The sequence below is a fragment of the Spermophilus citellus genome (genome assembly GCF_964194105.1).
Source record: "Spermophilus citellus genome assembly, chromosome: 9".
NCBI lineage: Eukaryota > Metazoa > Chordata > Mammalia > Rodentia > Sciuridae > Spermophilus > Spermophilus citellus.
This window is the reverse complement of record NC_138191.1, coordinates 132734663-132758365: the sequence shown is the minus strand read 5'-3', so window position 1 is coordinate 132758365 and position 23703 is coordinate 132734663. Positions and strand designations below refer to the sequence as shown.

The window sequence follows — 23703 nt, the reverse complement described above, 5'->3', positions numbered from 1 at the left end:
TGCTCACTGAGAGAGGGTTCAGTCTCCACAGGAGGGCCCGGAGGCTGAGCTGGGGTCTCTTGCTGGGTTAGAGAAGGTTCTACCTCCTCAGCATACTCTGGAGGCTGAACTGGGGCCTCCTGAACTGGGGCTTCCTGAACTGGGGCTTCCTGAACTGGGGCTTCCTGAACTGGGGCCTCCTGAACTGGGGCCTCTGGCTGAACTGGGGCCTCCTGAACAGAGGCCTCTGGCTGAATTGGGGCCTCCTGCTGGGCTAGAGAAGATTCGGCCTCCTTGGTAGGTTCCGAAGTTATGGTAATTTCCACGTCTGCAGGCCTACCTGTAACACTGGGCAAGTTATAATCATGAACTTGATCCTGACCTAGAGATGGAACTACAGGTAGAGTTGGTAGAGTTTCAGCTATATTCTCCATAGGGGACTTGGGAGCTTGAACTGGAGTCTCTTGCTCAGATAAAGAGGGTTCAGAGAGCTCTGAAGTCTGAGCTGGAGCCTCTTGTTGGGTTGATGAAGGTTCTACTACTTCAAGACCCTCTGAAGGCTGGGTTGGGGCCTGCTCCTGGCCTGAAGGAAGGTGAATCTCTTTATCTGCCTGCGGAGTTACGGTAACCAGATCTGCAGGTTTACTTGTGACAACTGGCTGAGTGTCACTTCTTAGAGATGAAAGTTTATGATGCATTGATGCTTCACCTCCTAGAGCCTCCTGGTCCTCAGGAACTTCTTGCTGGGACGAAGAGGACTGGAGCTCCTCAGGAGTCTCTTGGGCCTCCAGAGAAGGTTCAACCTGGTCAGGAGTTTCTGGAGACTCATCTGAGTTCTCCTGGGATTCCGGAGGTAGGTTGCCAGAATAAGCTACATCTGTACTTGGATATACATAATCATCCTGCAAGTTTTTTTGAAGCTGAAGTTTTGCAAATTGCTTTGGAGTTCCACCAACAACTTTAGCAAATCTCGGATGCTGAGCTACATCCTTCTTCAGATTCAGTGGTGAAACAATAAACTTTGCTGCTTTTGAACTCTGGCTATCTAGAGGTGGAACAAGTACTTCAAATGACTGGTGATCTGTAGACTGATCTAGATTGACAGTATGAATCTTACTTTTGAGTCGAGAAGGTAGAGCTAGGACCTGATTCTGATCCCCATCTAGCATTGGAACCAATTCTGGGAGCCTCTCTTGCCGAATTAGTTTGTCTTGATGCAGATCCTGACGTGGAACAGCAAACTGATCTACCTCTGGGGGCGGCTCTCCAGGTGAATCCCTGCCCAAGAATGGAAGCAAACTGTCAGTTAACTTCTGTGGTGAGTCCAACATCTGGGAGCGAGCAGAGGACCCCAGGTCATCAAAGCCTCCCGGGTCTGCCGGGGGTGTAAGCGCATGGGGTGATAAGGATGGGAGTTCAGAGGAGTGCAGAGACCAGGGCTTGATAGGTCCTGGGTGCTCAGAGGTCAGCTGGAGAGGGTCCTGGGTCCACTCCAGAGGCTGAGCTGCCTGGACCAGCAGCCACAATGGTTGCAAAGTGAGGAGAAGCCCTGGTGCCCAAAGGCGCAACAGGGACATGATGTGCGGAGGCTCGTGGGCGCAGCGACCCAGGCCAATGGGGCGCGTGCCTGTGCGGGCCTAACCCTTATGGCAGCCCCTTGATGCTTGCACCTGGACAACCCCCCCCCACCCCGCCCCGCCCCGCCCCGCCCTTTATTTATGACACAACACCTTTGTTTACGCAACCTTTATTAGGCTTGCTCAGAGCCTTTTCCCAACCAACCCAAGCCTCCCTTCCCCAGGCAGGGGCCACAATTGACCCCCACAGGCCCCCTCCCCTACATCTAAGCAGGATCTGGGCCCTAGATGTGGGTGGCCCCGGGACTCTAGCAGCCCATTGGGTGGAGGGCAGCAGAGATTCCCAAGGAAGTCACAGGACTGAGCCTCTGGGGATATTCAGTAGTGCTGGTCCAGTTCTGGCGGCCTGAATTCTTCCTCTTCCAGGCTGAAATCCGAGAGATATTCTTCTTCCCCTTGGCTATACTGCTTCCAAGAGAAGCAAGTGACCTGTAAAACGAGGGCCAGTTAGGTTAACAGGCAGACTACACATTAAGGTTATTTATTCCAAAATGTTGCCATTTGCTCTAAACTCTCTGTATCCTATTTCATGTTTGATAATTAATTCATCACTCTGTTAGGCTGGGGCTACCATTGAAATCAGTGATGACTCCGAAATTTCTGTAGGAGGGGTTTTAGGCAGTGGGCAATTCAGTCTGAGAAAGGGGGTGTGAATCCGTGTGGACAGCCTTTTACACTGGCATGGGAAAACATCTCCTTCCCACCTTGGCTCAAGTAGGCGTGACAACACCACTTTTTTAGAGGTGACTCATGTGCACATATCTAGAGAAGGCAGGATGTTAAAGCCTGCAACTTAAATAGTTTTCTTGAAACACTACTAAGACTAGAACCCAAATGACTTTTTTTTCCAGAGCCCTTATAGTAATCTGTTTTATTACTTATTACCTGACACAACCCTAGTGCATAAAGATGTGTCATCTTCTTATTCCCAGTGCCTTGCATATGGCTGAGCACATAGTAATGGTTTTCAAAGTCACCTCCTTAAGGGGTGGATCTGCTCTTATAATGGGATTTCTACAGTCAGTGTGGACTTACTTCCTTTCACATTTCACAGGAAGTGAGACTTCTTAAAGTTAAGTTTCCTTAACTGGTTTTATTTAAATTGAACTAAAACTTTTACATGGAAATAACTTAAAATACTGTTTCAGAATGCAATCCACTTCTCTGCCTTTTCAAAATAAAACACCCCACATTTTTGAAGAAAGTCATATAATTGAAAATCTCCAAATTAATCCCCCTGCCCCCCGCATAAAACATATTTTTGTGCCTCCCCCAAATATCTTATACATAGTAAATAATGCCTAATCTAGAAATTACTTTGGCAACTTACTCCCTAGTTGAGGGCTTTCATATAATTGATTTACAGAAAGGTTCTTCAGCAAAATATTCTACTTGAGTATAGGGAGATGTTGAGATTTAGTAACACACCACATTTTAGAGGCATAATAGTTCTCAAAGCTACAACACAATCAAACCTAAGGCTGTAGTTACTCTGTTGCCAAATCTCTGTGATCCTACTTGAGGGAAAATCTAAAAAGACAAGCAGGCCACTTTCTCTAACTCTGGAAAGGGAGCCTAGCTCCTCTTTTGAGTCTATAACTACAGTAGTCCCTTGAAAGGTCTCAATTCTACTCTCTAAACTTCAAACAATGGGTCAGGAAGTCCATAAATCCCCTACAATCAAAAGCAGTTTTAGAGTTTCATTTTTCTAAGAATGATACATGATGAAATGCTGAAGTCTTTCAATAACACTGGTTTCTTTTCTTTTCTTTATGGTACCAGGGCGCTCAACCACTGAGCCATATTCCCAGCCCTTTTTAAAAAAAAAAAAAATATTTTTAGCTGTCAGTGAATCTTTTTTTTTTTTTTTTTTTAAGAGAGAGTGAGAGAGGAGAGAGAGAGAGAGAGAGAGAGAGAGAGAATTTTTTAATATTTATTTTTTTTAGTTCTCGGCAGACACAACATCTTTGTTGGTATGTGGTGCTGAGGATCGAACCCGGGCCGCATGCATGCGAGGCGAGCGCGCTACCGCTTGAGCCACATCCCCAGCCCGTGTCAGTGAATCTTTATTTTATTTACTTATATGTGGTGCTGAGAAACAAACCCAGTGCCTCACACATGCTAGGAAAGTGGTCTACCACTGAGCTATAACACCAGGCCACCTAGCCCTAGCCCTTTTTTTTTTTTTTAATTCTTTTCTTTTGAGACAGGGTCTTGCTGAGTTGCTTAAGGCCTTGCTAAGTTGCTGAGGCTGGTTTTGAAATTGTGATCCTCCTGCCTCAGCCTCCCAAGCTGCTGGGATTACAGGCATGAACCCCTGCACCCAGCCCACTGGTTGTTTTCAATCATGGCTACACTGACTATGGAACCCCTGAGCTTTCATCTTCACATACTTGAATTATATCATGTAGTTCTTCTTCACTTCTGGCAACACTGATCTCTTCACTGGGTCTGTATACCACAGCTATTTTACCACTCTCTGAAATAAAGTTACAAGAATTAATTCAGAATTTTTCTTATTCTAAAACTTATTGCACACCATGGTAGCACCCTAATGAGACATGCCTTTGATGTCTGAAAGAAAATAAGAGCATTTCTTAACATAACTATTTGTTTAAAAATACATAATGAAGTATCAACAATGTTTGGTTAAAAGAATGCTGTGATCTTAGAGATAGGAACTAAGAAATTATGACATAGGAAATATTCGCAAACAAAAATGTACAAATGGTTCAGTAAGCATAACAAGAGGTCAAAGTAAGTTCAAACCCAAGTGTAGATCCCTGGCCTAGAAGACACTTCATATTAGAAGAAGGAACAATTTCCTACTCCCTGAGAACCAAAATTCCACCAGAAACAATGAGCAAATTTTTGGAGAAAGTACTAGCACCTTTTATTGGCAGAAACTGGTCTACTTACCTTATAGACAATACAGTTTTCCTTCAAAGCATAAAGCTTTTGATCTAAAGAGTTTTGAGTTCATATAAGCTTAGTTCCTTAGTTCTTCAAGATTGTTACTCAAGAGTTGACCGTTGGAAATTCTAGCTCATGAACCCGGAAGGGCTACCCAGATTGGAAGGCTGAGACCAATCAGGGCTACCTCTTACAAGCAAATAAGGGTATCTAATAACTTAATTAGGATTTCTCAGTTTCTAAGCTTGTAAGCCCATGAACTAGGAGAGCAGTTGTGTTTGGAAATTCTGCTAATCATCACATTTTTTTTTGAATGTGGCCTGTAACATTCACATCACAGGAGAACTCAAGAGGGAGCGTGATGTCATTCAAAACCTGCTTCTTTGAAGGCTCACATGAAAGCAGCTAATTATTATATAAGAGTCATATTTACCCAATATGTCAATGCCATAAGTAAAAACTGAACTGAATTCTTAATTCAGCAGAGTTTATTTATCTGTTTACTCAGAAAGAAAATGATAACAATGATAGTGAACATATTATGTTTGCTTATCATGTAAGCATAGTTCTGAACTTTTTACATTTATAATCTCATTTATTCTTACAATATCCCCCATTAGGTAGGCAGAATTACTAGCCCTATTTTACAATAATGAGATTGCAATTTAGAGATATTAAATACCTAAAATCTGTCTGCCTATAAAACCTAAATTACTTTAAAAATCTAAGATACAAGCTAGGCACGGTGGTATACACCTGTAATCCCAGCAGCTAGGGAGGCTGAGGCAGAAGAATCTCAAGTCCAAAGCCAGCCTCAGCAACTTTGTAAGGCCCTAAGCAACTCAGTGAGATCCTGTCTCTAAATAAAATACAAAAAGGATTGGGGATGTGGCTCAGTGGCCGAGTGCCCCTGGGTTCAATCCCTGGTATCCCCCCACCAAATAAAACAAAACAAAACAAAAAACCTAAGTTAGGACTCAAACCCAGGTGTCCAAAACTTATAATCACTATTCTGTATGACAGGCAAGCAAGTGAGAAGGAAGACTTGGATCAAATACTTTCTGCATGAGCTTAGGCAAGTTGTTCTACATTCATAAACTGGGGACAATAATATTTGCAGTCATTTTTCTCACAAATATCACAGGACAAATTTGAGACCATTGCTATGAAAGAATTTAGTGAATGAAAGCATTATATGGAAGGTTTTAGATATCCACATTTTCATCCAATTAACTTTCAAAATGAGTTTATTTGCTCATTGAAACTGAAGTACTTCAAAGACAAAGAAGTCTTACCTAAAACTACAATGAACAGTTTCTGGAATGCATCTGATAAAGCCTTCTGAACAGCAAGCTTCTGGGCCTTCTTTCTTTTCATAAGGAATGATAATGGTCCTAAATCCAACCAAAACAAATGGATTTAAAATATGTGTATGAATGATATTTATAATCTCATTTATTCTTACAATATCCCCCATAAGGTAGGCAGAATTACTAGCCCTATTTTACAATAATGAGATTGCAATTTAGAGATATTAAATACCTAAAATCTGTCTGACTATAAAACCTAAATTACTTTAAAAATCTAAGATACAAGCTAGGCACGGTGGTAGAGAGTTGTGGTAGAGCATTTGCCTAGCACGTGTGAGGCACTGAGTTCGATCCCTGGCACCACATAAAAATAAACAATACAATAAAGATATTGTGTCCATCTACAACTAAAAAAATATAAAAAAAAATACATCCACAATTCTGAGATCATTATCCTTGCAATTAAAAGCAGCATACCACATGGGTTTTGTTGAATGGCTGTTGTAGGTGCATCCTGATAGGGTCCATTTTCACTGCCCCAATGTAATATGGAAGTTCTTGATGTGCTAGAAGGGATATCCACGCCAGGAAGTTGACATAAGTCTCACATCACTCAGATTTTAAATGGACAACTGGAAGTTACACTCCTAAAGACCCTAGTCTCCAATGCATCAGGACCGGAATTACACCCTGAGAAAGATTTGGTGGAAATGCAGGGCCTGGTTCCTACCTGTGTTCAGCCACAGCGGCCTACTCAGCTCCACTAACAGCTTGCCTCTGAGTTAAAACCCTAAGCCTGAGTGTCATAGATTCTAGAAAAACTCAGTTATAAACTGCAGTATCCTTTCTAGGTATCTTTGATTCTTTTTCTGCTCAAGACCCTTCATGAGTAGTCAAAGGACTGAATATTTATATAAGTGTATGAAAATCTTATCTAGAATTAGCTGAGGTAAGTGAAGACCACAAGAAATCTATAGTTGAAGAACTATTTTAGCATAAAGCAAGTTCTCAACTCAAAACTGGAGAAAATTATCTCCTTCCTCTTCCTAAGCTTCTTGGCAGGAGGTTGGTCTCAAATTTTAAGGTTCTGTTAGGTATTGCCCAAGGTGAAAAACTGTATTGTAAGGCACAAAAATTCTTCCTAGGATTTTTAGTAGCTTAGCAAGTGAAGGACTTGATGGGTAGCTAAAAAGTGAGCTTTAGAAAGAAGAGAGACCCTTCTCTTTCCCTTCCCCAACTGAGAACAGACCTTCCTCCAGCTGATCCAAAGGTTCCTCCACAATGCCTACTCCCGGACTCCTGCATGCACAGGATGGCAACACCACCTCTAAAGCACAGAAGAACTTCAGGCTTCGCTTCTCCAGTGGTGACTCCAGAGCATCATTTTCCCTTTCTTCCAGGTCAGAAAGCTCCTGAAGCTATTAGGATTTGAATTAAAATGCCTTTCTAGGATTTTTTACTTTTCTTTTTTTCCAACGCTGGGCCTCACACATGCTAGGCAAGTGCTCTACCACTGAGGTACATGCTAAGCCCCGCTCCCTCCCCATTTTAACATACAGAAATAAAACTAAACTCCAATAATCACAGACTGAGATATCCCACAGCTTCAAAATCAGGTAAGATTTGGATCTAAATTACTAGATATAGGAAAGCATTTTTTATTTAACAATACACAGACACTGGAGAAAACTACAGACAACACCATTCAGATGATTAAGGTGATTATCATTATTATTTGTTTATCTGGTACTAGGGATTGAACCGGGGCACTTAGTTACTAAGCTACATCCCCAATCCATTTGATTTTTTATTTTGAGACAGGGTCTTGCCGAATTGCTTAGTGTCTGAGACTAGCTTTGAACTTGCAATCCTTCTGCCTCAGATTCCTGAGCTGCTGGGATTACAGGTGTGCACCACCATGCCTGGAAATTATTATTAATTCTAGGTTGTGGGCCGATTCAAATATATCCACTCACATTCAGTGGTAGGTAGCCTCTCACATCTCCCTCTACAATACAGTTCAATCCTTCTTTTAGAGTCTAGGATTATAATGTTGAAAGAAGAGTGTACTCAAAGAAAGTCTATAGAGTTTACCTTAATGATCCTTTTTGACCATCCATTGAAACCAAAGTAGTAATTTGCCAGTTTTTGGCATTGTGAACTGTTTAGGGCAAAGGCTTGATGTTGAACTACCTTATGTCTGGTGCCAAGACGAACCTAAAGTCATAAAAGAGATGCACAAATATCATAACCTGCCAGAGATTTTATCTTGGATACACCTGACATTCATTGATACTGAATTCATAGAGTGATTGTTAAAATTAAATGGGATAGAAAGAGGGGTTGGAACTGTGACTCAGTGATAGAGCACTTGCATAGCATGTGTGAGGCACTGGGTTTGATCCTCAGCACTACATATAAATAAACAAACAAACAAAAACAAACAAATAAATAAATAAAATGTCCATCTACAACTGAAAAAAGAGTTTAAAAAAAAGGGCTGGGATTGTGGCTCAGCAATAGAGTGCTCGCCTAGCATGGGCAGGACCCGGGTTTGATTCTCAGCACCACATAAAAATAAAGGCATTGTGTTGTGTCCATCTATACCTCAAAAAATAAATATTAAAAAAAGAGTTAAAAAAAGATTAAATGGGGTAGAAGAAACATTTTAAGTATTGCATTCCTAATAAGCCCTAAACAAATGTTATTTTATTATTTCTAAGCCACAGTACTTTGCTTCATCATTTTCAGGACCCCTGATTAATTGGAAGGTTCCTCTGACCTCTGGTGGTGATAAGTGATAATGAAATCAACTAAGGGAGTCCTGCAGAAAAAATATAGAATTGTGAGAGAGCAAAGAAATTTTATTTTGCACCAATAAAAATATGGAAAAATAAATTATTTGTCTACCCATCATGTAGCTCCTGCTTGAGAATATGACTTAAAAAGCAGTTTAGATGAACTGCACTCACCAAGTTACAAACCCATATTAGAGGTGAGACTACACATACCTCTATGAATGTTACAGGCCACTAAAATGATTAATGGTTCAGCTGTATTAACAATCTTCTCCGAGAATGTAAATACCTCCTAAGTGTTAGCTCTCTAAATTTTTTATATGTAACTGTGGATTTCTTACATTGCATTTCTTAGATTCTCACATTTCTTGAATGTCTATTTCATGTTTGAAGAGAGTACAGAATATGAATATATTCATAAAATTTTAACAATACAAATAAAGTGAAAGTATTATTCTTTTTAAATTATTTTATTTTTTATTTATTCATTTATTATTTTTTATGTGGTGCTAAGGATAGAACCCAGTGCCTCACACATGCTAGGCAAGCACTCTGCCACTCTGCCACTCCAACCCTAGCCTGAAAGTATCATTCTTTATTGATTTGTTTATGCATATTGTATCACTAGTCTACAAGTTCCTTACGTACCAAAGGGACCAAGATCTGATTCTTTTCTCATTCCCAAAACCAAACAGTTATTGGAATTTAATAGAAAAGTGTTGGTCTGCTGACTGACTAAATGAAAGAATTAGTAAGTTAAGAAAATAAAATTTCTTTCTTCAACTGAAGCTGCCTTTTGGGAAGGACAAATGAAGGCTAATTTTTATATTTCAGTGCTGCAGGGGAGGCTGGCCTCTATTTAGAGTCAGAGTGGTACTTTTCTGAACAGGAAAAGCTCTGAAGGGAGCCTTTTTTTGAACCAGGAAGCTTTGAAGGGCTCTAAGCTCCTGGATAGAACACACTACTGACATCTTGGATAACCTTGCCACAGTTCTTGCTGGCAATCATTTTCCTTCATGCCACTTGAGAAAAACCACTCTTGATGGCTTTAAGCCTTTCCTTGATTTTATTTTAAAACATTATTCTCTTTTCTGTATTTATAAAAGGCAAAAAAAAAAAATAGGACCTATGTTTACTTGCCAAAACACTAATGAACATTTGTAATTAAACTAGATAACAATGGGGTGGGGGGGGCTAAGGCTTTGTGTTAAGTAAATAAATAAATCTAATATGAATGCCTTCTGCCAACTATACATTGACTTACTGAACACTTCTTTCACCATTCCATCAGTGATGGGCTTTACATTGTGAAATTCTCCAAAGCTTATGAGATGGTCTCAATGTCCAAAGAACAGTAAAACTCATTATTCACAAAATTATACCAAGTAACTGTTTCATGATCTTTCCAGTACCATCTGTACTGAGTAGTTATGAAACATGGTCACAAGTTAGAAGCAGGTATTTAAGGACAAGATCACAGCCGCCAAATTTAAAAGTCTGACAGGTGATCATTTCAATCACAGGAAGTAATTTCAGGATTGAAGAGGGTGTTGAATAGAGTACAGAAGTGAAGGAAGGATACCAAGAGTTCCTACTGAGTGGAGTTTCTCAGACTCAATCAAGTTTAAATCAACAAGCAATATGAACAAGAATAGGCAGTAAGGTCAGTAGCAAGCAGTCAGATCAAGTAGCCAATCAGGAACTGAAATGGTCCCAGAAAAAGGAAAGGTGGTTGAATTAAAGTATAATGAGATATTGACCTGAGACTCTAGAAAAGCAAAATTGGTTGACACACTAACATGGAATAAGGTTTCTACAATGCACTAAAGAAAGTTTTGCCCATCTTCTGGGAAATGAAGTGAGTTCTGATGAGTAGTTTGAAAGTTATGATGAAAACGCATCCCCTTTATGTTACAACTGACAATAGTTTGTCAAGCTCACACATTTTAAATCCACCCAAAAGTAAATATAAGCAGACCTTCTCTGATGGAAAAGTTTTATACAGGGCCACATAAAATGACATGAAATTTTATAACAGTAAGTTTGCGTTTGACCTCCAGCTTGCATGGTTATTGTCATGAATCTTAAGCAAGTCACTTAACTGTCCTGAATTTGAGTTTCTTCATCTAAAAACAAACAAACAAAAAACAGAAACAAAACCAAAACCTGGAACTAAAAGATAAGAATGCTGCAAAAATGCTACCCTATTATTGAATTCTACACTTCATTCTGCTGGAGCTAGGAATTCCACATTTGAACTCACCCTCAATGGAGATTTCTGAAAAAGCAGTTTCCTGTCGCATGCTACCTGGGCTCTTTTGGCATCCCTTGCTGAATAAAACTTAATGACGGCATAGAAACCTGGGCGGGCCACTGCGGCGTTTGGGAAGACCCGGACTGAATATAGAAGGCCAAACCGGGAGAATACTGTGAACAGAGAATACTGTGGGGTGGCCCCACGCCAAGTTAAGTGCATCAACTCTCACGCCCCGAAAACAAAACTGCGTGTCCCCCCGCCCCCCTCCCGGTGCTCCAAGCCCTTCTACACGACCTGTGCAACTCAAAACACTTCACCCTTCACCAACGAGGCAACATTTATTTGAGAAGCAATACAAAGCAACAGGTAATGGTTGTTAAGAGGTACTTCTCTGGGTCCCGGTAAAATCTGCTGGGGTTAATGGGCGGCTGGGGTCCCGTCTAGAGCTAACAGCACCTCAGCAGGGCTCCGAGGCGGGTGAGGGGCTGAAGCTCCCAGACAGCGGGTGAACGGCTTGTTCCATTCCTCCCTCTACCCTGGCCCCAGCTCACATGCAAGGCCTCGGCCGTGGGTCCAGAGCTCAGCTCCCACACCAACAGGGTTTTGTCACTCTCAGTGGGAACCGTGAAAGGAACCAACTCCGCCATCCTACTGTCACCGTGCCTGCGCACCTTAGGCTCAAACAGTTCTGCCCCTGCGCAAGGCATGCCCGCGATATTTTAAAAAGGGAGCGCGTGCAGGGGGCGTGGCCGGATGTGGGCAGGGGGCGTGGCCGGATGTGGGCGGGATCCTAGTCGTCTGCTCCCCAGCCTCTTCCAGCGCAGGCTGTCTCAGTGATAAATACTTGATTCCAGCCGCTGGTTCCCGATGCCCTTCGAAGACTTTAGTGCTTCTCTTCAAGTGTGTGTGTGTGTGTATATATATATATATATATATATATATATATATATATATATATATAATTTTTTTGTTTGTTTTTGAGATGCTGGTGAAAGGGTAAAGATTCTAAGCTGGAAACCTTGAATTAAAATGTAAAAGATTAGGTACTATTAAGTTCCTCTGTTACACCCAGATTCCTGAGATAGTTAAGACAACGCCCTACTGGCCGTTCAGCCTAGGGCCCTGTGCAGTTTGTCACAGGGCCCGAACCAATCAGTTTGAATGTGTACCCAGTTTAGAAGTGACCAATCACCCCTGCCCAGCCTGTTCCCGCCAATGAATGGACTAATCATGTATCAGAGTTGTTGTTCAATTTTCCCGCGCCTCATGATGATTTGTTCTGATGTATGCAAGCCCCCCCCCCCTGCCCTCTCCAAAAAGTGTACTTAAGCTCTGCTTGACCTCTGCTCTGGGCTCTGGGCTGCTCTCCCTTCTTGAGTGAGCACAGAGTCCCAGCGCGCTGGAACGGATCCAATAAATCCCCCTTGCCATTGCATGAAGCTAGTCTCGTGGTCTCTTTCTCCGACGTTTCGCCGGACCCTTACAGGCATCAGTGTGGCTGGCTGAATGTCTGTTCATTTGCTCCACTATTTATACCAGATTTGGGGGCTTTTGACCCCTACCTTTCAATCTTTATCAGCTACCACTGGATTTCTCAGTGTATCACTTACTCTGGGGTTAAATCATCTGGTCTGGTGGTCCCCACCCTGATCTTTTCACCTTTCCCTCTTATTGGGCCAGAACAGCCTGCCTGAGACTTCACTCTGAGTTTATCAGGGTAGGGGGAAATGACTCGTTTGTGTCTGAGGGCCACACTGGAGGGCTTTGTGCCTGGTGAGACTGCAGGTTTCAAACTGGAGTTTTAAGATGGAGTTGCTTAGGCTCACGCATGCTATACTTAAGTGTCAGATCAAAAGTCCATTCTCACAGGGCTAAGTCCTGGTATTTGAATAAGAGTTATTCTAAAAGGTTACAAATTCCAAGGAGGCTATTTTTTATTATCACATAAAAGTAAACAAACCAAACACCTTTACCCTTTTAAAATAAGAAAACCCTGCCCTAAATATACTTTAATTTTCCCTTTCATGATTTGGTTGTTTTATGGGCTCTTCCTTTATCAGTTATTAGTTTTAAAAAGTATTTTGGGAGCAGGGGATGTAGCTCAGTGGTAAAGCACCTAGTTTGTGCAGGGACCTGAGTTTAATCACCAGTACCCCTACAGAAAATTAGAAAAGAAATATTTTTACTCACATCCAAGTAATTCTAAGAACGAATTTGTTGAAGATCTTGAAGCTTGGTTGTTCCTTAGTGAGGCAAAGAGATGATTTCACATGTTCCAAAGGGAAAATATATTCAAATGGAAGAAAATGAGCAAAACAATGTATGGGCTGTCTATCACAAACAACTCTGAGGCAGTTATTCATAAGGTTGTGGGAAAGTTTCCCCTAAGGAAAATTGTGAAATGATCACATATGTTGGAACACAGCTGAAGAGGCAATAAAAATGTATTAGAGGGATTCAACTGGTAAAAGAACCCTGGGAAGAAAATTATACAGCCAAAGAGACCTCATGTCTAATTTTTGTGACTCTACAATATTACCTTATAGTGCATGCCTGTAATCCCAGCTACTTAGGAGCCTTAGGCCGGAGAATCACAAGTTCGAGGCCAGCCTGGGTAATATAGCAAGACCCTGATTCAAAATAAAATAAAATGGACAGGGCTGGAAATGTAACTCACTGGTATAAGCACTTCCCTAGAATTCATGAGGTCTATGTTCAAACTCCAGTATTGCAAGAAAAAAAATTCAACTCAGAAAAATTCAAATGTCACAAATCACAGACTGTACCACCTATAAACCAGACAGGACATGAAATTTATAGGGAGCAGAATACTGTGGCAAAATAATCACAATATAACTATTCAGCAAACAAATATGTAATCAGTGCTTTATCTTGCATTTTTTTAAAAATCCACTATATATTAGACAATATATCTTTGTAATACACATAGTTATTTTTATTTTGGGGAACGAATTCAGGGGAAGCAAGATTTTTAATAATTTCCTATTTGACTCGAAGCAAGCCATTTAACTTTGCTGATTTTATTTTCTCCAACCACAGTGGGAAGGATACCTAAGTATAACATTTGAATACTAAATGATTAAATATTCCTTGTAAAGTGAATCTATTACAACTAAAGCACAAATGACAAAAAAATTGATAAAATGGACGACATCATATTAAATCTTTTACCATCAAAAAAGTGAAAAAAAGTCCTCAGAATGGGAGAAAGGGTATGCAAACCATATATCTGATAAGGGACTGGTCTCTGGAATATAAAAAAGAGCTCTTACAATTCAATAATAAAAATAAATAATCCAATTAAAAATTACATAGGATTTGAATATTTTCCCAAAGAAAGGTAACACATGAAAAAACCTCAACATCCTTAACCCTTAGGGAAATAAGAAACAAAACCACAATGAGGGATCATTTCACATCTTCTAGTGTGGCTACAATAAAAAGACAGTGTGAATAAGCTGGAATGCTCACTTTCCTGGTGGGAAGGTAAGATGGTACAGCTGGGTTGGAAAAGTCTGAAAGTTCCTCAAAATCTCAACTCAGAAATTCCTCTTCTACGTTTGCCCCAGAGAGAGACAAAAATACACAAACGCTTGTATAGGTAAGTTTATCACAGCATGATTCAGAAAAGCCCAAAGGTAGAAGTGACCTAAAATTCCATTAACTATGAAAAGGTGTTATAGCCATACAATGGGACATTGTTTGGCATTAAAGAAATTAAATACTTGTCAGCAACAAAATAGGAAACTCCACAGAGACAGAAGGTAGATTAGTGGTTGGAAGGAGAGGGATATGAAAAGTGACTGCTAATGTGTTAGGGAGAGGGTTTCTCTTGGGGGGGATGAAAAGGTTCTGGAATTAGAGAGCAATGACAGTTGAACAACTCTGTGAATCCTGACCGTAGTTTGCTCGCTTCTCTCTCTCTCTCTCTCTCTCTCTCTCTCTCTCTCTCTCTCTCACCTTCTCACTTTCTTTCTTTCATTTCGAGATAGGTTCTTGCTAAACTGCTGAGGCTGGCCCAGAACTTGTGCTCCTCCTGCCTCAGCCTCTGTATACTTTAAAAGGGGGTTTGAATAGCTGGGCTCAGTGGCACACGTTTGAAATCCTCCGGAGATTGAGGCAGGAGGATCACGAGTTTAAAGCCAGCCTCACCAAAGGAGAGGTGCTTAGAAACTCAGGGAGACCCTCCCTGTCTCTAAATAAAATACAAAATAGGGCTGGGTGTGGTTCAGTGGTCAAGTGCCCCTGAGTTCAATCCCTGGTACCCCCCCAAAAAAAATAAAAAATAATAAAAAAGGGGGTGTGAGATTATACGGCAATAATGACTTTTTAAAAGAGAAGTGAATGTATTAACGACTATGTCAACAGGGGTCCAAACCAAGTTCTATCTACACAGATTCCTTTCCTGGAAAGCAGGTAACACGCCGAACCAGTGGTAACTTTACTCACAAATTCCTAACAAATTTAATAGGTTCCTATTTTAAGCATGTAACAAATAAATTGTAACTCTTAATTCTGGAATAGAACCTTTGAGATTATGGTTTGGTAAACCTTCCAATACAATATATTCTTTGTGGCAAAGTCTGGGTTTCATGGTACTGTTACTTTGACGACTCAATTTAGATTTGCATGTTACAAAATATTTATGTCCTTATCCGGGTAAGGCTACTTTTTAAAAAATCAAATATTTATTTATTTATTGGTACTGGGGATTGAGTCCAGGGTGCTGAGACACTGAGCCACATTCCTAGCCCCCGCCCCTTCTTTATGTCATATTTTGAGACAGGGTCTGGGTTGCTTAGGGATACGCTAAATTGCTGAGGCTAGCCTCGAATTTGTGACCTTTCTGCCTCTGGCATTACAGGCGGGCGCCACTATGCCCCGAGGCTGTTTTTTAAACGTCTTTCTTGCAGAGGGTGTCCACACTTCTCAGTTATTTGGGTCTCTCATTTATTGTTTCATATTTAGCAGTACGCTTAAAAAAAAAAAAAAATATATATATATATATATATATATATATATATATATATATATATATATTTTAAGTGTGTCTCCAAAAAGCCAAAGCAAAATAAAAGTAATGAAGTTCTTGCGACTTTTCCTCCATTGCGCTCTCCTGGGGAGGGTAGGAGTGCAGCGAGGGCTCTGCAGCAGCCGAGCTCTCCGCAGGAAGGATACGTCTTCCGTTTTCCTTCTCCGCTGCGCGGCGGGCGCGAGCGCCCGGAGGCGGTGGGTTTCAGAGCTCCACGTCACTAAGCAGCAGGCGCCTGGGAACAACTCAGGAGCCGCGGGAACCCAAACCTCGGGCGGGAGAGCGCCCCCTGCAGGCGCATCTCCGTGGTGCGCAGGCGGGCGCAGGCGGGCGCAGGCGGGCGCAGGCCTTCCCTTGACAGCCTACCTGCGCTTACCGCGCCCGCCGCCCCCGCGCGGTCGCCGTGGCAACGCCCCACCCCGCCCCGGTCCGCCCCCCGCCCGCCCGCAGCCTCTCCAGCCACGCTCCCCGCCGGGAGCTGCTGCGGGGGAGGGGCGAGGAGAGGACGCAGGCGAGAGGAAATCGGCGGCGCGACGCCCGCGGCCTATTGGCTGCCGCATCCCGGAGCTAGAAGCCCCGCCTCCCCGGCGGGGGTCACGTGATCCCTTTCAAAGATGGCCGCCCTGTTGTTTTGATGAATAATACTTGGTGGGGCGAGGGGGTAAGAGTAGGGGTGGAGGGGTAGGAGGATTTACGCTACCAGCGAGAGCACCGCCAGTCCCATCCTCCCCCTCCCCCCTGCCCAGGCTCCAGCGTGGAGGAGGGGCGTGTCGGGCCTGCTTTTAGAGAGGAGGGGCTTCCCTGTACAGTGCTGGGCTCTGCCAGGGCGGCTGTGGGGTCGCCTTACCTCGGGGCATCCACCCCTCGGGCGAGCAGTTCCCGCCTGGGGCAGAGAGTAGGAAGGAGGGCCTGAGCTGCTGGAGAAAACGCAGCTGCCGCGCCGCCACCAGCAAGACACATCACGCTGGGGGCACGAGACGAGCTGGAGACAGCGCTGCCTGCTCGGGGTAACCTGGGAAGCTGAGGGTAGTGAGTGGCGACCCTGTAGCAGCAGCCCCGGCGGCCGGCGGAGGCTGCTCTGGGCACGAGCAGCTGTAGGAGTCTGGGGCGATTGGAGTGACCGAAGCCAAGGCAGACCAGTGCCTCGTGTTCTTATTTTTTAACCTCTGACTATGCAATTCTGAAACCTCCCCCATTCGGGGGACCAGAGAGCCTGCTAGACACCTTCTACCCTCCTTCCTCTCGCCCTGGTCTCGAGAAAAGAAGGATTTCTCCCTAACGCCTTTCACCATTAAGAGGAAAGCGATGGAGGAACTGAGCGCTGATGAGGTGAGGAGGTTGGGGGACACCTTGAGGGATTAGTTAGCAACTCTTTGGCGGCGCTTTGGACAGGAATGATTTTGCGCCAGCACTGCCGGGCTTTGGGGCTTGGGGAAGGAAGGGGAGATGACATTTTCCAAGAATAAGATTTCTTCTGGCGAGGGTCTCAGGTTTTATTCTCTTCTTTCTTCAGTCGGAACTCTGCTTGCTTTTCGAGCGTTCCTTTAAGGGTCTGGAGAATAGAGCATCTTGTGGTGTTCATTCTTAAGGGTTTTCAAAAAAGAAGGGCTAGATTTAAATCACGATAAATTGTGTGTGTCTTCAGGGATTTAAAGACTATTTTGGATGACATCAGGATGTTTAGTGGGTGTATGTTTTTAAGGGCAGTATTAGAAATTCCAAATATGTGTGGCCATGTCATTGTATATGTTGAGTAAATATACCTTATGTTTGGAAGGTGGCTTACAGGCAGATTCCGTGCTATTTGGTGAAATATGTATCTTTTTAATAGTTTAGAAGATTCCGGTTAAATTCTGGTAGTTTAACAGACCACTAATGACTTCTGGAATTTTTCTCTTTTATTATACCTTTTCCTTTTCAAACTTGTGTTTGACTGTAGCAGAGACTGAACAGGAAACAAATGACTTTGTAAACTCTCCCGTTTTCATTTTGAAAGGAGTCATACATATCCCCTTCTTAATGTTTAGAAAGATAGTTGTAAAAATAGTGGTAATTGGGGTAAAAGGAATTTCCTGTGATTCTACTGCCTTTTCCCTGCCTTTTTACAAATTGGGAGCTTCCTTTTCCTTACTCCTGCTGGCTAGGCCTTCACCCCATCTCCCCATTTCTTCTACTGGTTCTTATAAACTTCCCTGCATTATTAAGAAATTAGTCATCTATCAGGTTAGTTCTTCTGTAAGACTCCCATGCTCCAGTTTTGGCTACAGAGTAGTCGGTGTGTTTTTGTAGTCACTAAAATTCTCCAGGGATAAAGCATGCAAGTGATGGGTGTTAAGGGTCAGGTAGGAAAGGAAGCAAAAAATTTCACTGATTATAATATTTGGTTGTTTGGAAGTCAGGATTGTTCATTCTGTTCCTGAATTTGTTTTCCACAATAAACATTAGGAATGTAATCTTGAGATAGAAAAATATTGAGCAGTTTCTTTCTCTCAGGAATTATGAAGAGACCTGCTTAGAGGCACTTTATTTTATGTAGTTTTGAAAAATGTCACAATCTCCCCGCTTTTTTCTTTCATTTTAATTCTGATGGACAATTTCTCTTCAGGCAGAGTCTGTTTTTCAGTAGTCCTTTATTTCCAGAAATTACTTTTTTTTTTTTCTTTATGATCTCTAAATAGTCCCTGGTTTAGAGGCTTTTACATATTTGAGTTTTTCACCAAGGATTTGTTTTCAAATCAATAAAGCATACAGACCAGTAAAGGATACTGTATAATCTGAAATGTGTCTCTTCACTTTACCCAGCCCTTGAGGAAGGTGTAACTTTTTTTGTGACCACATGAGGAACACATGTAACCTTTGAAAGAAATAGAAGAAACTTTTTTCAAGGTCAACAGAATATTAAAACAAATGTGAAAAATTAAATTCATTAAATTATCTTCTACAAATTAGTTGGCCTGAACACAAAGGGAAATTAAAAAAATGGTCATTTTACTCTTAACAGAGAGTTTTTTGGGAACAATCTAATTAAAGTTTTTTTTTTTTTTTTTAAATCCAGTTTCTTGAATTCTAGTTTTGAGCAATTCTCAACAGAGACATCTCCAAAGCTTTTGCATTTGCTTTGTTATTCTGTTGGTGGAAACTTTGTTGTGTGGCTGATATGGTAGGTGACAGTTTGTTTAAAAAATAAACATTTATGTTATTGAAAGTTCAAATGTACATTTCAGGATTTAAACATGCATGACAGTGATCTCTCACTTTTTTTTTTTTTAAGAGAGAGGGAGAGAGAGAAAGAGAGAGAGAATTTTTTTAATATTTATTTTTTAGTTCTCGGGGGACACAACATCTTTGTTGGTATGTGGTGCTGAGAATCGAACCCGGGCCGCACGCATGCCAGGCGAGCGCGCTACCGCTTGAGCCACATCCCCAGCCCTGATCTCTCACTTTAAATGAGGAAATTAAGTAAGCCAGAATTTCATATTGTAACAACATGAAAATGTTGGGATACAGTCCTTATGAACTAAAGACTGGTAAAACCAGACTAGTAGCTTGAGAAGATTTGACATGGGCTCTTTTTGGTCCCACTCACTTTGAAGTTTTGTGTTGTTTTTTTTTTTCTCCTCTCTGTCCTTATAGTAGAATTCTTTAACTTCATTGCTATTTGTTATTTATGTACTCCATTAGAGTGAGATCCATGACTAAATTCATTCTCTTGGAGCCTTCATTCCAAGGCATCATTGTTTATATTAGATTCATTCTATAGCCTCCTCATTTTCATATACCAAGATGATGCTGTGAGTTGGGCAGGCGTTTCAAACTGCTTTTCAACAATGGTGAGGAGATGGCATTAAAATTGAAATGATTTTTTTTCTTTCTTTCTTTCTTTTTCTTTCTTTTTTTTTTTTTTTTTGATTAATTTTCTTTTATGACCTACTTCATCTGCAAGATGGCTGGCTGGGATTCAGGGTGTGGTCAAGGTTTTGGAAGAGTGTTAAATGTTCCCAAATGCAGAATATGTGACCTTGGACTTCCCGTAGTTATCTGTAAGTGGAAAAGGTTTGACATTTATCAGCAGCCTTAGAAGCCTGCTCTGTGCCAGGCGTGCTACAGCCATTGTCCCACCTGATAAACAGCACAGTTGTGCAGGTCCTATTTTGTTTATTTTACAGGTGAGGAAACAGATTTAGGTTAATTAACTTACACATAGTGACCCTAGTGGCTTAGAAAGGGACAGGTTAGATTTCAAACCTAGGACTCCTGGTTCTCCTTCTCACTATATTTGACTGCTTAACAACTGGCCATATGTTCACCACAGCCTCTATATCAATATCCTGCCAACATTGACCCACTATGCTTGCCATGGATAGCTCTTCTATTAGGTAGTGTTTTGCATGAAGGCATTAGTGATGTGAGCTGGTCTTTTTGGAACTGTCCCCTTCCCCCAAACCCCTGCCTTAGATGCTTCACTCCACAAGCATTTAAGGAAATTATAGTTTAATTGGGGTGGAGGAGATAGATAGAGATCTAAAAATTACAACATAATGCCAAGTGCTATTACAGAGGTATTCATGAGACACCAAAGGAAGGTAAGAAGGGACCCTAGGTGAGCAGTGTCTTAGTGAAGATTTTGGAGAAAAAGTGGTATGTGTGCCAAGTGGTAATTGTCCCCCAAAGGGCCCTGGGAACTGGCTGTGGGCATGGGAAGCTTAGGAAACAGCACCCCATGGTGGGACTGGGGCACCCAGGGAGTATGCAGGAGTGACAGGCTCTGTAAGACTATAAGGAGACTTTGAAGGATTTTAAGGGATGAGGAAAAGGACTGGCAAGGGTGAAAGAGGATTGTGGGACCATGGCTGCAGATGAGAAGATGAATTAGGAGACTCTTGTTGCTCCTCAGGAGGAAAAGGGTGGGGTCCACTGAACTGAGGCTCTGGCAGTGGGAATGGAGACACCAGGAATATGGAGGACCTGTTAATACAGTTTCAATATTCAGAAGAGGAAAGAAAGGGAGAAGGATGGATTGAGATTGGATAGGAGTTCCAGACCGGGAGCAGATTATGAAGAAAACAGATGAGTTTTGTTTTGGATCATTGAAAAGATGACTCAATCTCAGTTTAGCTTTTCTATTCTGAAGTTCCCACCTCTTTAAATCTCTTGGATCCTGTGACAGGCCTGAGGACCCAAACTCGCTTTCCACCCAGTACAGTAGACCAGGTTAACTATGCGTTTTACAGCAGGGTTTGTCTTCTTAAACAGTGTAGGAGAGGGGATGTGGTCTCCAGGCCCCTTTTCTACTTTTTTTTTTAAATACTGGGGATTGAACCCAGAGGTGATTTTACCACTGAGCTCCATCCCCAGCCCTTTTTATTTTTTTGTTTTGAGACAGAACCCTGCTAAGTTGCTGTGACTGGTCCCAAACCAGCATTCTTCTGCCTGTGTCTCCCAAATTGATGAGATTACAGGCCTGGGCCACGGAACTCCTTTGTTCATTTTAGATGAGTGACAGGGAATGATAATAGAGATGTTAGCTGACAAGCAGTGAGCTCTTGCATGTACTAAGCACTTAATATGCTTAGCAAAATGGGTGTTGTTATCCTCACTTTACAGATAAGAAAACTGAGGCTAATGAAATTAAGTGCTTGCTGAAAGGCACTGGTCTGCTAGGTGGTGGAACTTGGGTTGTAATTCAGAGTCTGGCTGTAGAGTTTCCAAATTCCTCACTAAACTAGTTTCTAAACAGCAATAATCTGAGCGGAGCGGATGGGACATGGAAACCCCACACACTTTTACTCTCTAGTTGTTAGGACTGAGGGTGGAGTGCATCGCAAAGCCCTGAACTCTGAAGGGGAGGAGGGAAGTCAGGAAGGCTTCTGGTCTCTGCAGAGTGCATTTTCTCACAAACACTTCAGTGCAATTTAGAAGGGACACTGTCTGCAAGCAGTGCCTCAAGGATACTTACTTTCTTTTTTTGGGGGGGGGGGGCTGGGAGTGGAACCCAGGGGTGCTTTACCACTGACTCATCCCCAGCCTTTTAAGATTTTTTTGTTTGAGACAGGGTCCCTGGGATTGCAGGCCCGTGCCACGAGCTTGGCACCCTCAGAATATTTGCAGGTTGCTTCTTGCTGTCTGTTGGACACATGCGGGCACCACTTGTGGTGCTTCATTCCCGCAGGAGGGGCAGATAATAGACACACACATCAGATGTCATTTGTGAAAAAGTACCGTGAAGGAAATAAAGTTGCCCTGAGGGATGGAGGACAATGGGGTATGTAGAGTGTGTGTAGTTTTAAGTGATTGTCTGTTTTTTGAAATGGGGTTTCCTGTTGCCAGTCTGGTTTTGATACCTGAGCTCAAGCAATCCTCCAGCCTCAGCCTCCCCAGCAGCTGAGATTCGGGGCACCCATCACTATGTCCAGTTTAGGAAGTGGCTTTTTTTTTTTTTTTTTTTTGCATTACTGGGGATGGAATCTGGGGCCTTGCACCGAGCTAAATGTCTAGGGAGTGGCTTTTGAAAAGAATTCAAGGTTCAAGGGATGATAGGGAATTGTCTGGGGGAATAATATTTCTAGGTACAGGGAAGAGCCAGTAGCACAGGCTTTGAGGTGGACACATTCTTTGTTTTTGTTTGTTTGTTTTTTATTTTTATTTTAGTTGTGAACAGGCCTTTATTTTATTTATATGCAGTGCTGAGAATCGAACCCAGTGCCTCGCACATGCTAGGCAAGTGCTCTGCTACTGAGTCTCAACCCCAGCCCGGGGTGGATACATTCTTAACCTGCTCCAAGAACAGGAGGAGGCCAAGAGTGCTTGGGGTCTGCTGTGCGGGGTGCACAGTGGCAGGAGATGAAGTTATTCATTTTGTCAGCCAAAAGCCATTGAGTTCTCCTGTGTTTCAGTCGATTCTGAGATCTCTCCCCCGCCCATTTCTTTGAAAGTGGGTTACTTCTTATGGCTTGTATAATTACTGTTGATCAGGTGGGGGTTGTGACAGAATTGACACATTTCCTGATTATGTGCAAACCTGCTTAGACTTGTCCATATTATCGCCCCTTCGGTTGAGTGTATACCTGTTAAATTTAGTTTCCATTTTAAGTGTCTTCAAAAAAATTACACTTTGATTTAACAATGCAAGAAATGTTATTTTATATGCAGAGAGGGATGGCAATAGCTGTGGGATGTCAATTTAATATTAATTTAAAAAAATGAGGGCTGAGGTTGTGGCTCAGCGGTAGAGCGCTCACCTAGCACGTGTGAGGCACTGGGTTTGATCCTCAGCACCAAATAAAAATAAATAAATGAAATAAAGATAAAAAATAAATAAGTAAATAAATAAAGGTATGGTGTTCACCTACAACTAAAATGCACACACACACACACACATACACACATATAATTTTAAACGTTTGGATTCCACATTTTATTGCAAGGCAACAACCAAGTGTGTCAGGGACTCTCTAAAGGCAGAAATCCGTGGTTCTGTGAGGCTACATCATATTGTGGACCTGAACATATACCCAGGAGACCAGTGAAGGTCAGAGGCACTTCACAGTGCTCAGAAATAAATTGCAAAGAAAAAAGAGTCTGGTGTAACTGATTACAACACTGTTCTCCTCTGTTTAGGCCTTTTTTTGTGGTTTAATGGTTAGGATTTTTTTTTTCTTGGCAGTATAAAAAATAATGGTGTGGTTTATAATCCTTGACATCTTATTTAAAATACAGAATCTGCTTGGGTGTGGAGATGCTCACCTGTAAACTCAGG

General features: G+C 42.1%; 2 protein-coding genes and 1 long non-coding RNA gene across 8 annotated transcripts in view; 1 reads left to right on the top strand and 2 right to left on the bottom strand.

Moving 5' to 3' along the window:
• LOC308656114 overlaps positions 1 to 16247 on the bottom strand; it is a 36499-nt gene extending 20252 nt beyond the window's left edge. The window contains exon 1 of the long non-coding RNA XR_014023602.1: positions 16094 to 16247. This is a non-coding gene — a long non-coding RNA (uncharacterized lncRNA). The remainder of the gene's footprint in view (positions 1 to 16093) is intronic.
• On the bottom strand, positions 1839 to 11652 carry RDM1 (RAD52 motif containing 1). Its single transcript, XM_081306812.1, has 7 exons — positions 11446 to 11652; positions 10901 to 11080; positions 7934 to 8056; positions 7089 to 7257; positions 5825 to 5923; positions 4010 to 4095; positions 1839 to 2045 (listed from the first exon to the last, which is right to left on the bottom strand). The coding sequence occupies exons 1-7, from the start codon at positions 11599 to 11601 to the stop codon at positions 1935 to 1937; spliced, it is 924 nt and encodes a 307-aa protein (XP_081162938.1). The 5' UTR covers positions 11602 to 11652; the 3' UTR covers positions 1839 to 1934.
• Positions 16248 to 17139: 892 nt separating the features above from the next.
• Positions 17140 to 23703, top strand: part of UBE4B (ubiquitination factor E4B) — a 117022-nt gene continuing 110458 nt past the window's right edge. For 5 of the 6 annotated variants that reach the window (XM_081306805.1, XM_081306802.1, XM_081306801.1 and 2 more), the window contains exon 1: positions 17141 to 17276. In XM_081306805.1, the coding sequence (XP_081162931.1) occupies positions 17253 to 17276 (24 nt within the window). In that variant the 5' untranslated portion in view covers positions 17141 to 17252. Of the gene's footprint in view, positions 17277 to 23703 lie in introns of all 6 variants that reach the window. The other variant, XM_081306803.1, reaches the window with a different exon arrangement.

Bases quoted from the DNA above. Each gene is read 5' to 3' on its own strand.
- RDM1 (XM_081306812.1), bottom strand. From the start codon at position 11,601: ATGCCTTGCGCAGGGGCAGAACTGTTTGAGCCTAAGGTGCGCAGGCAC. The intron at 7,258-7,933 runs GTAAACTCTATA...AAATCCTAATAG, and splicing joins GGTCAAAAAGGATCATTAAG to CTTCAGGAGCTTTCTGACCT. The intron at 5,924-7,088 runs GTCTGTTCTCAG...GGTTGGATTTAG, and splicing joins TTTGGATCAGCTGGAGGAAG to GACCATTATCATTCCTTATG.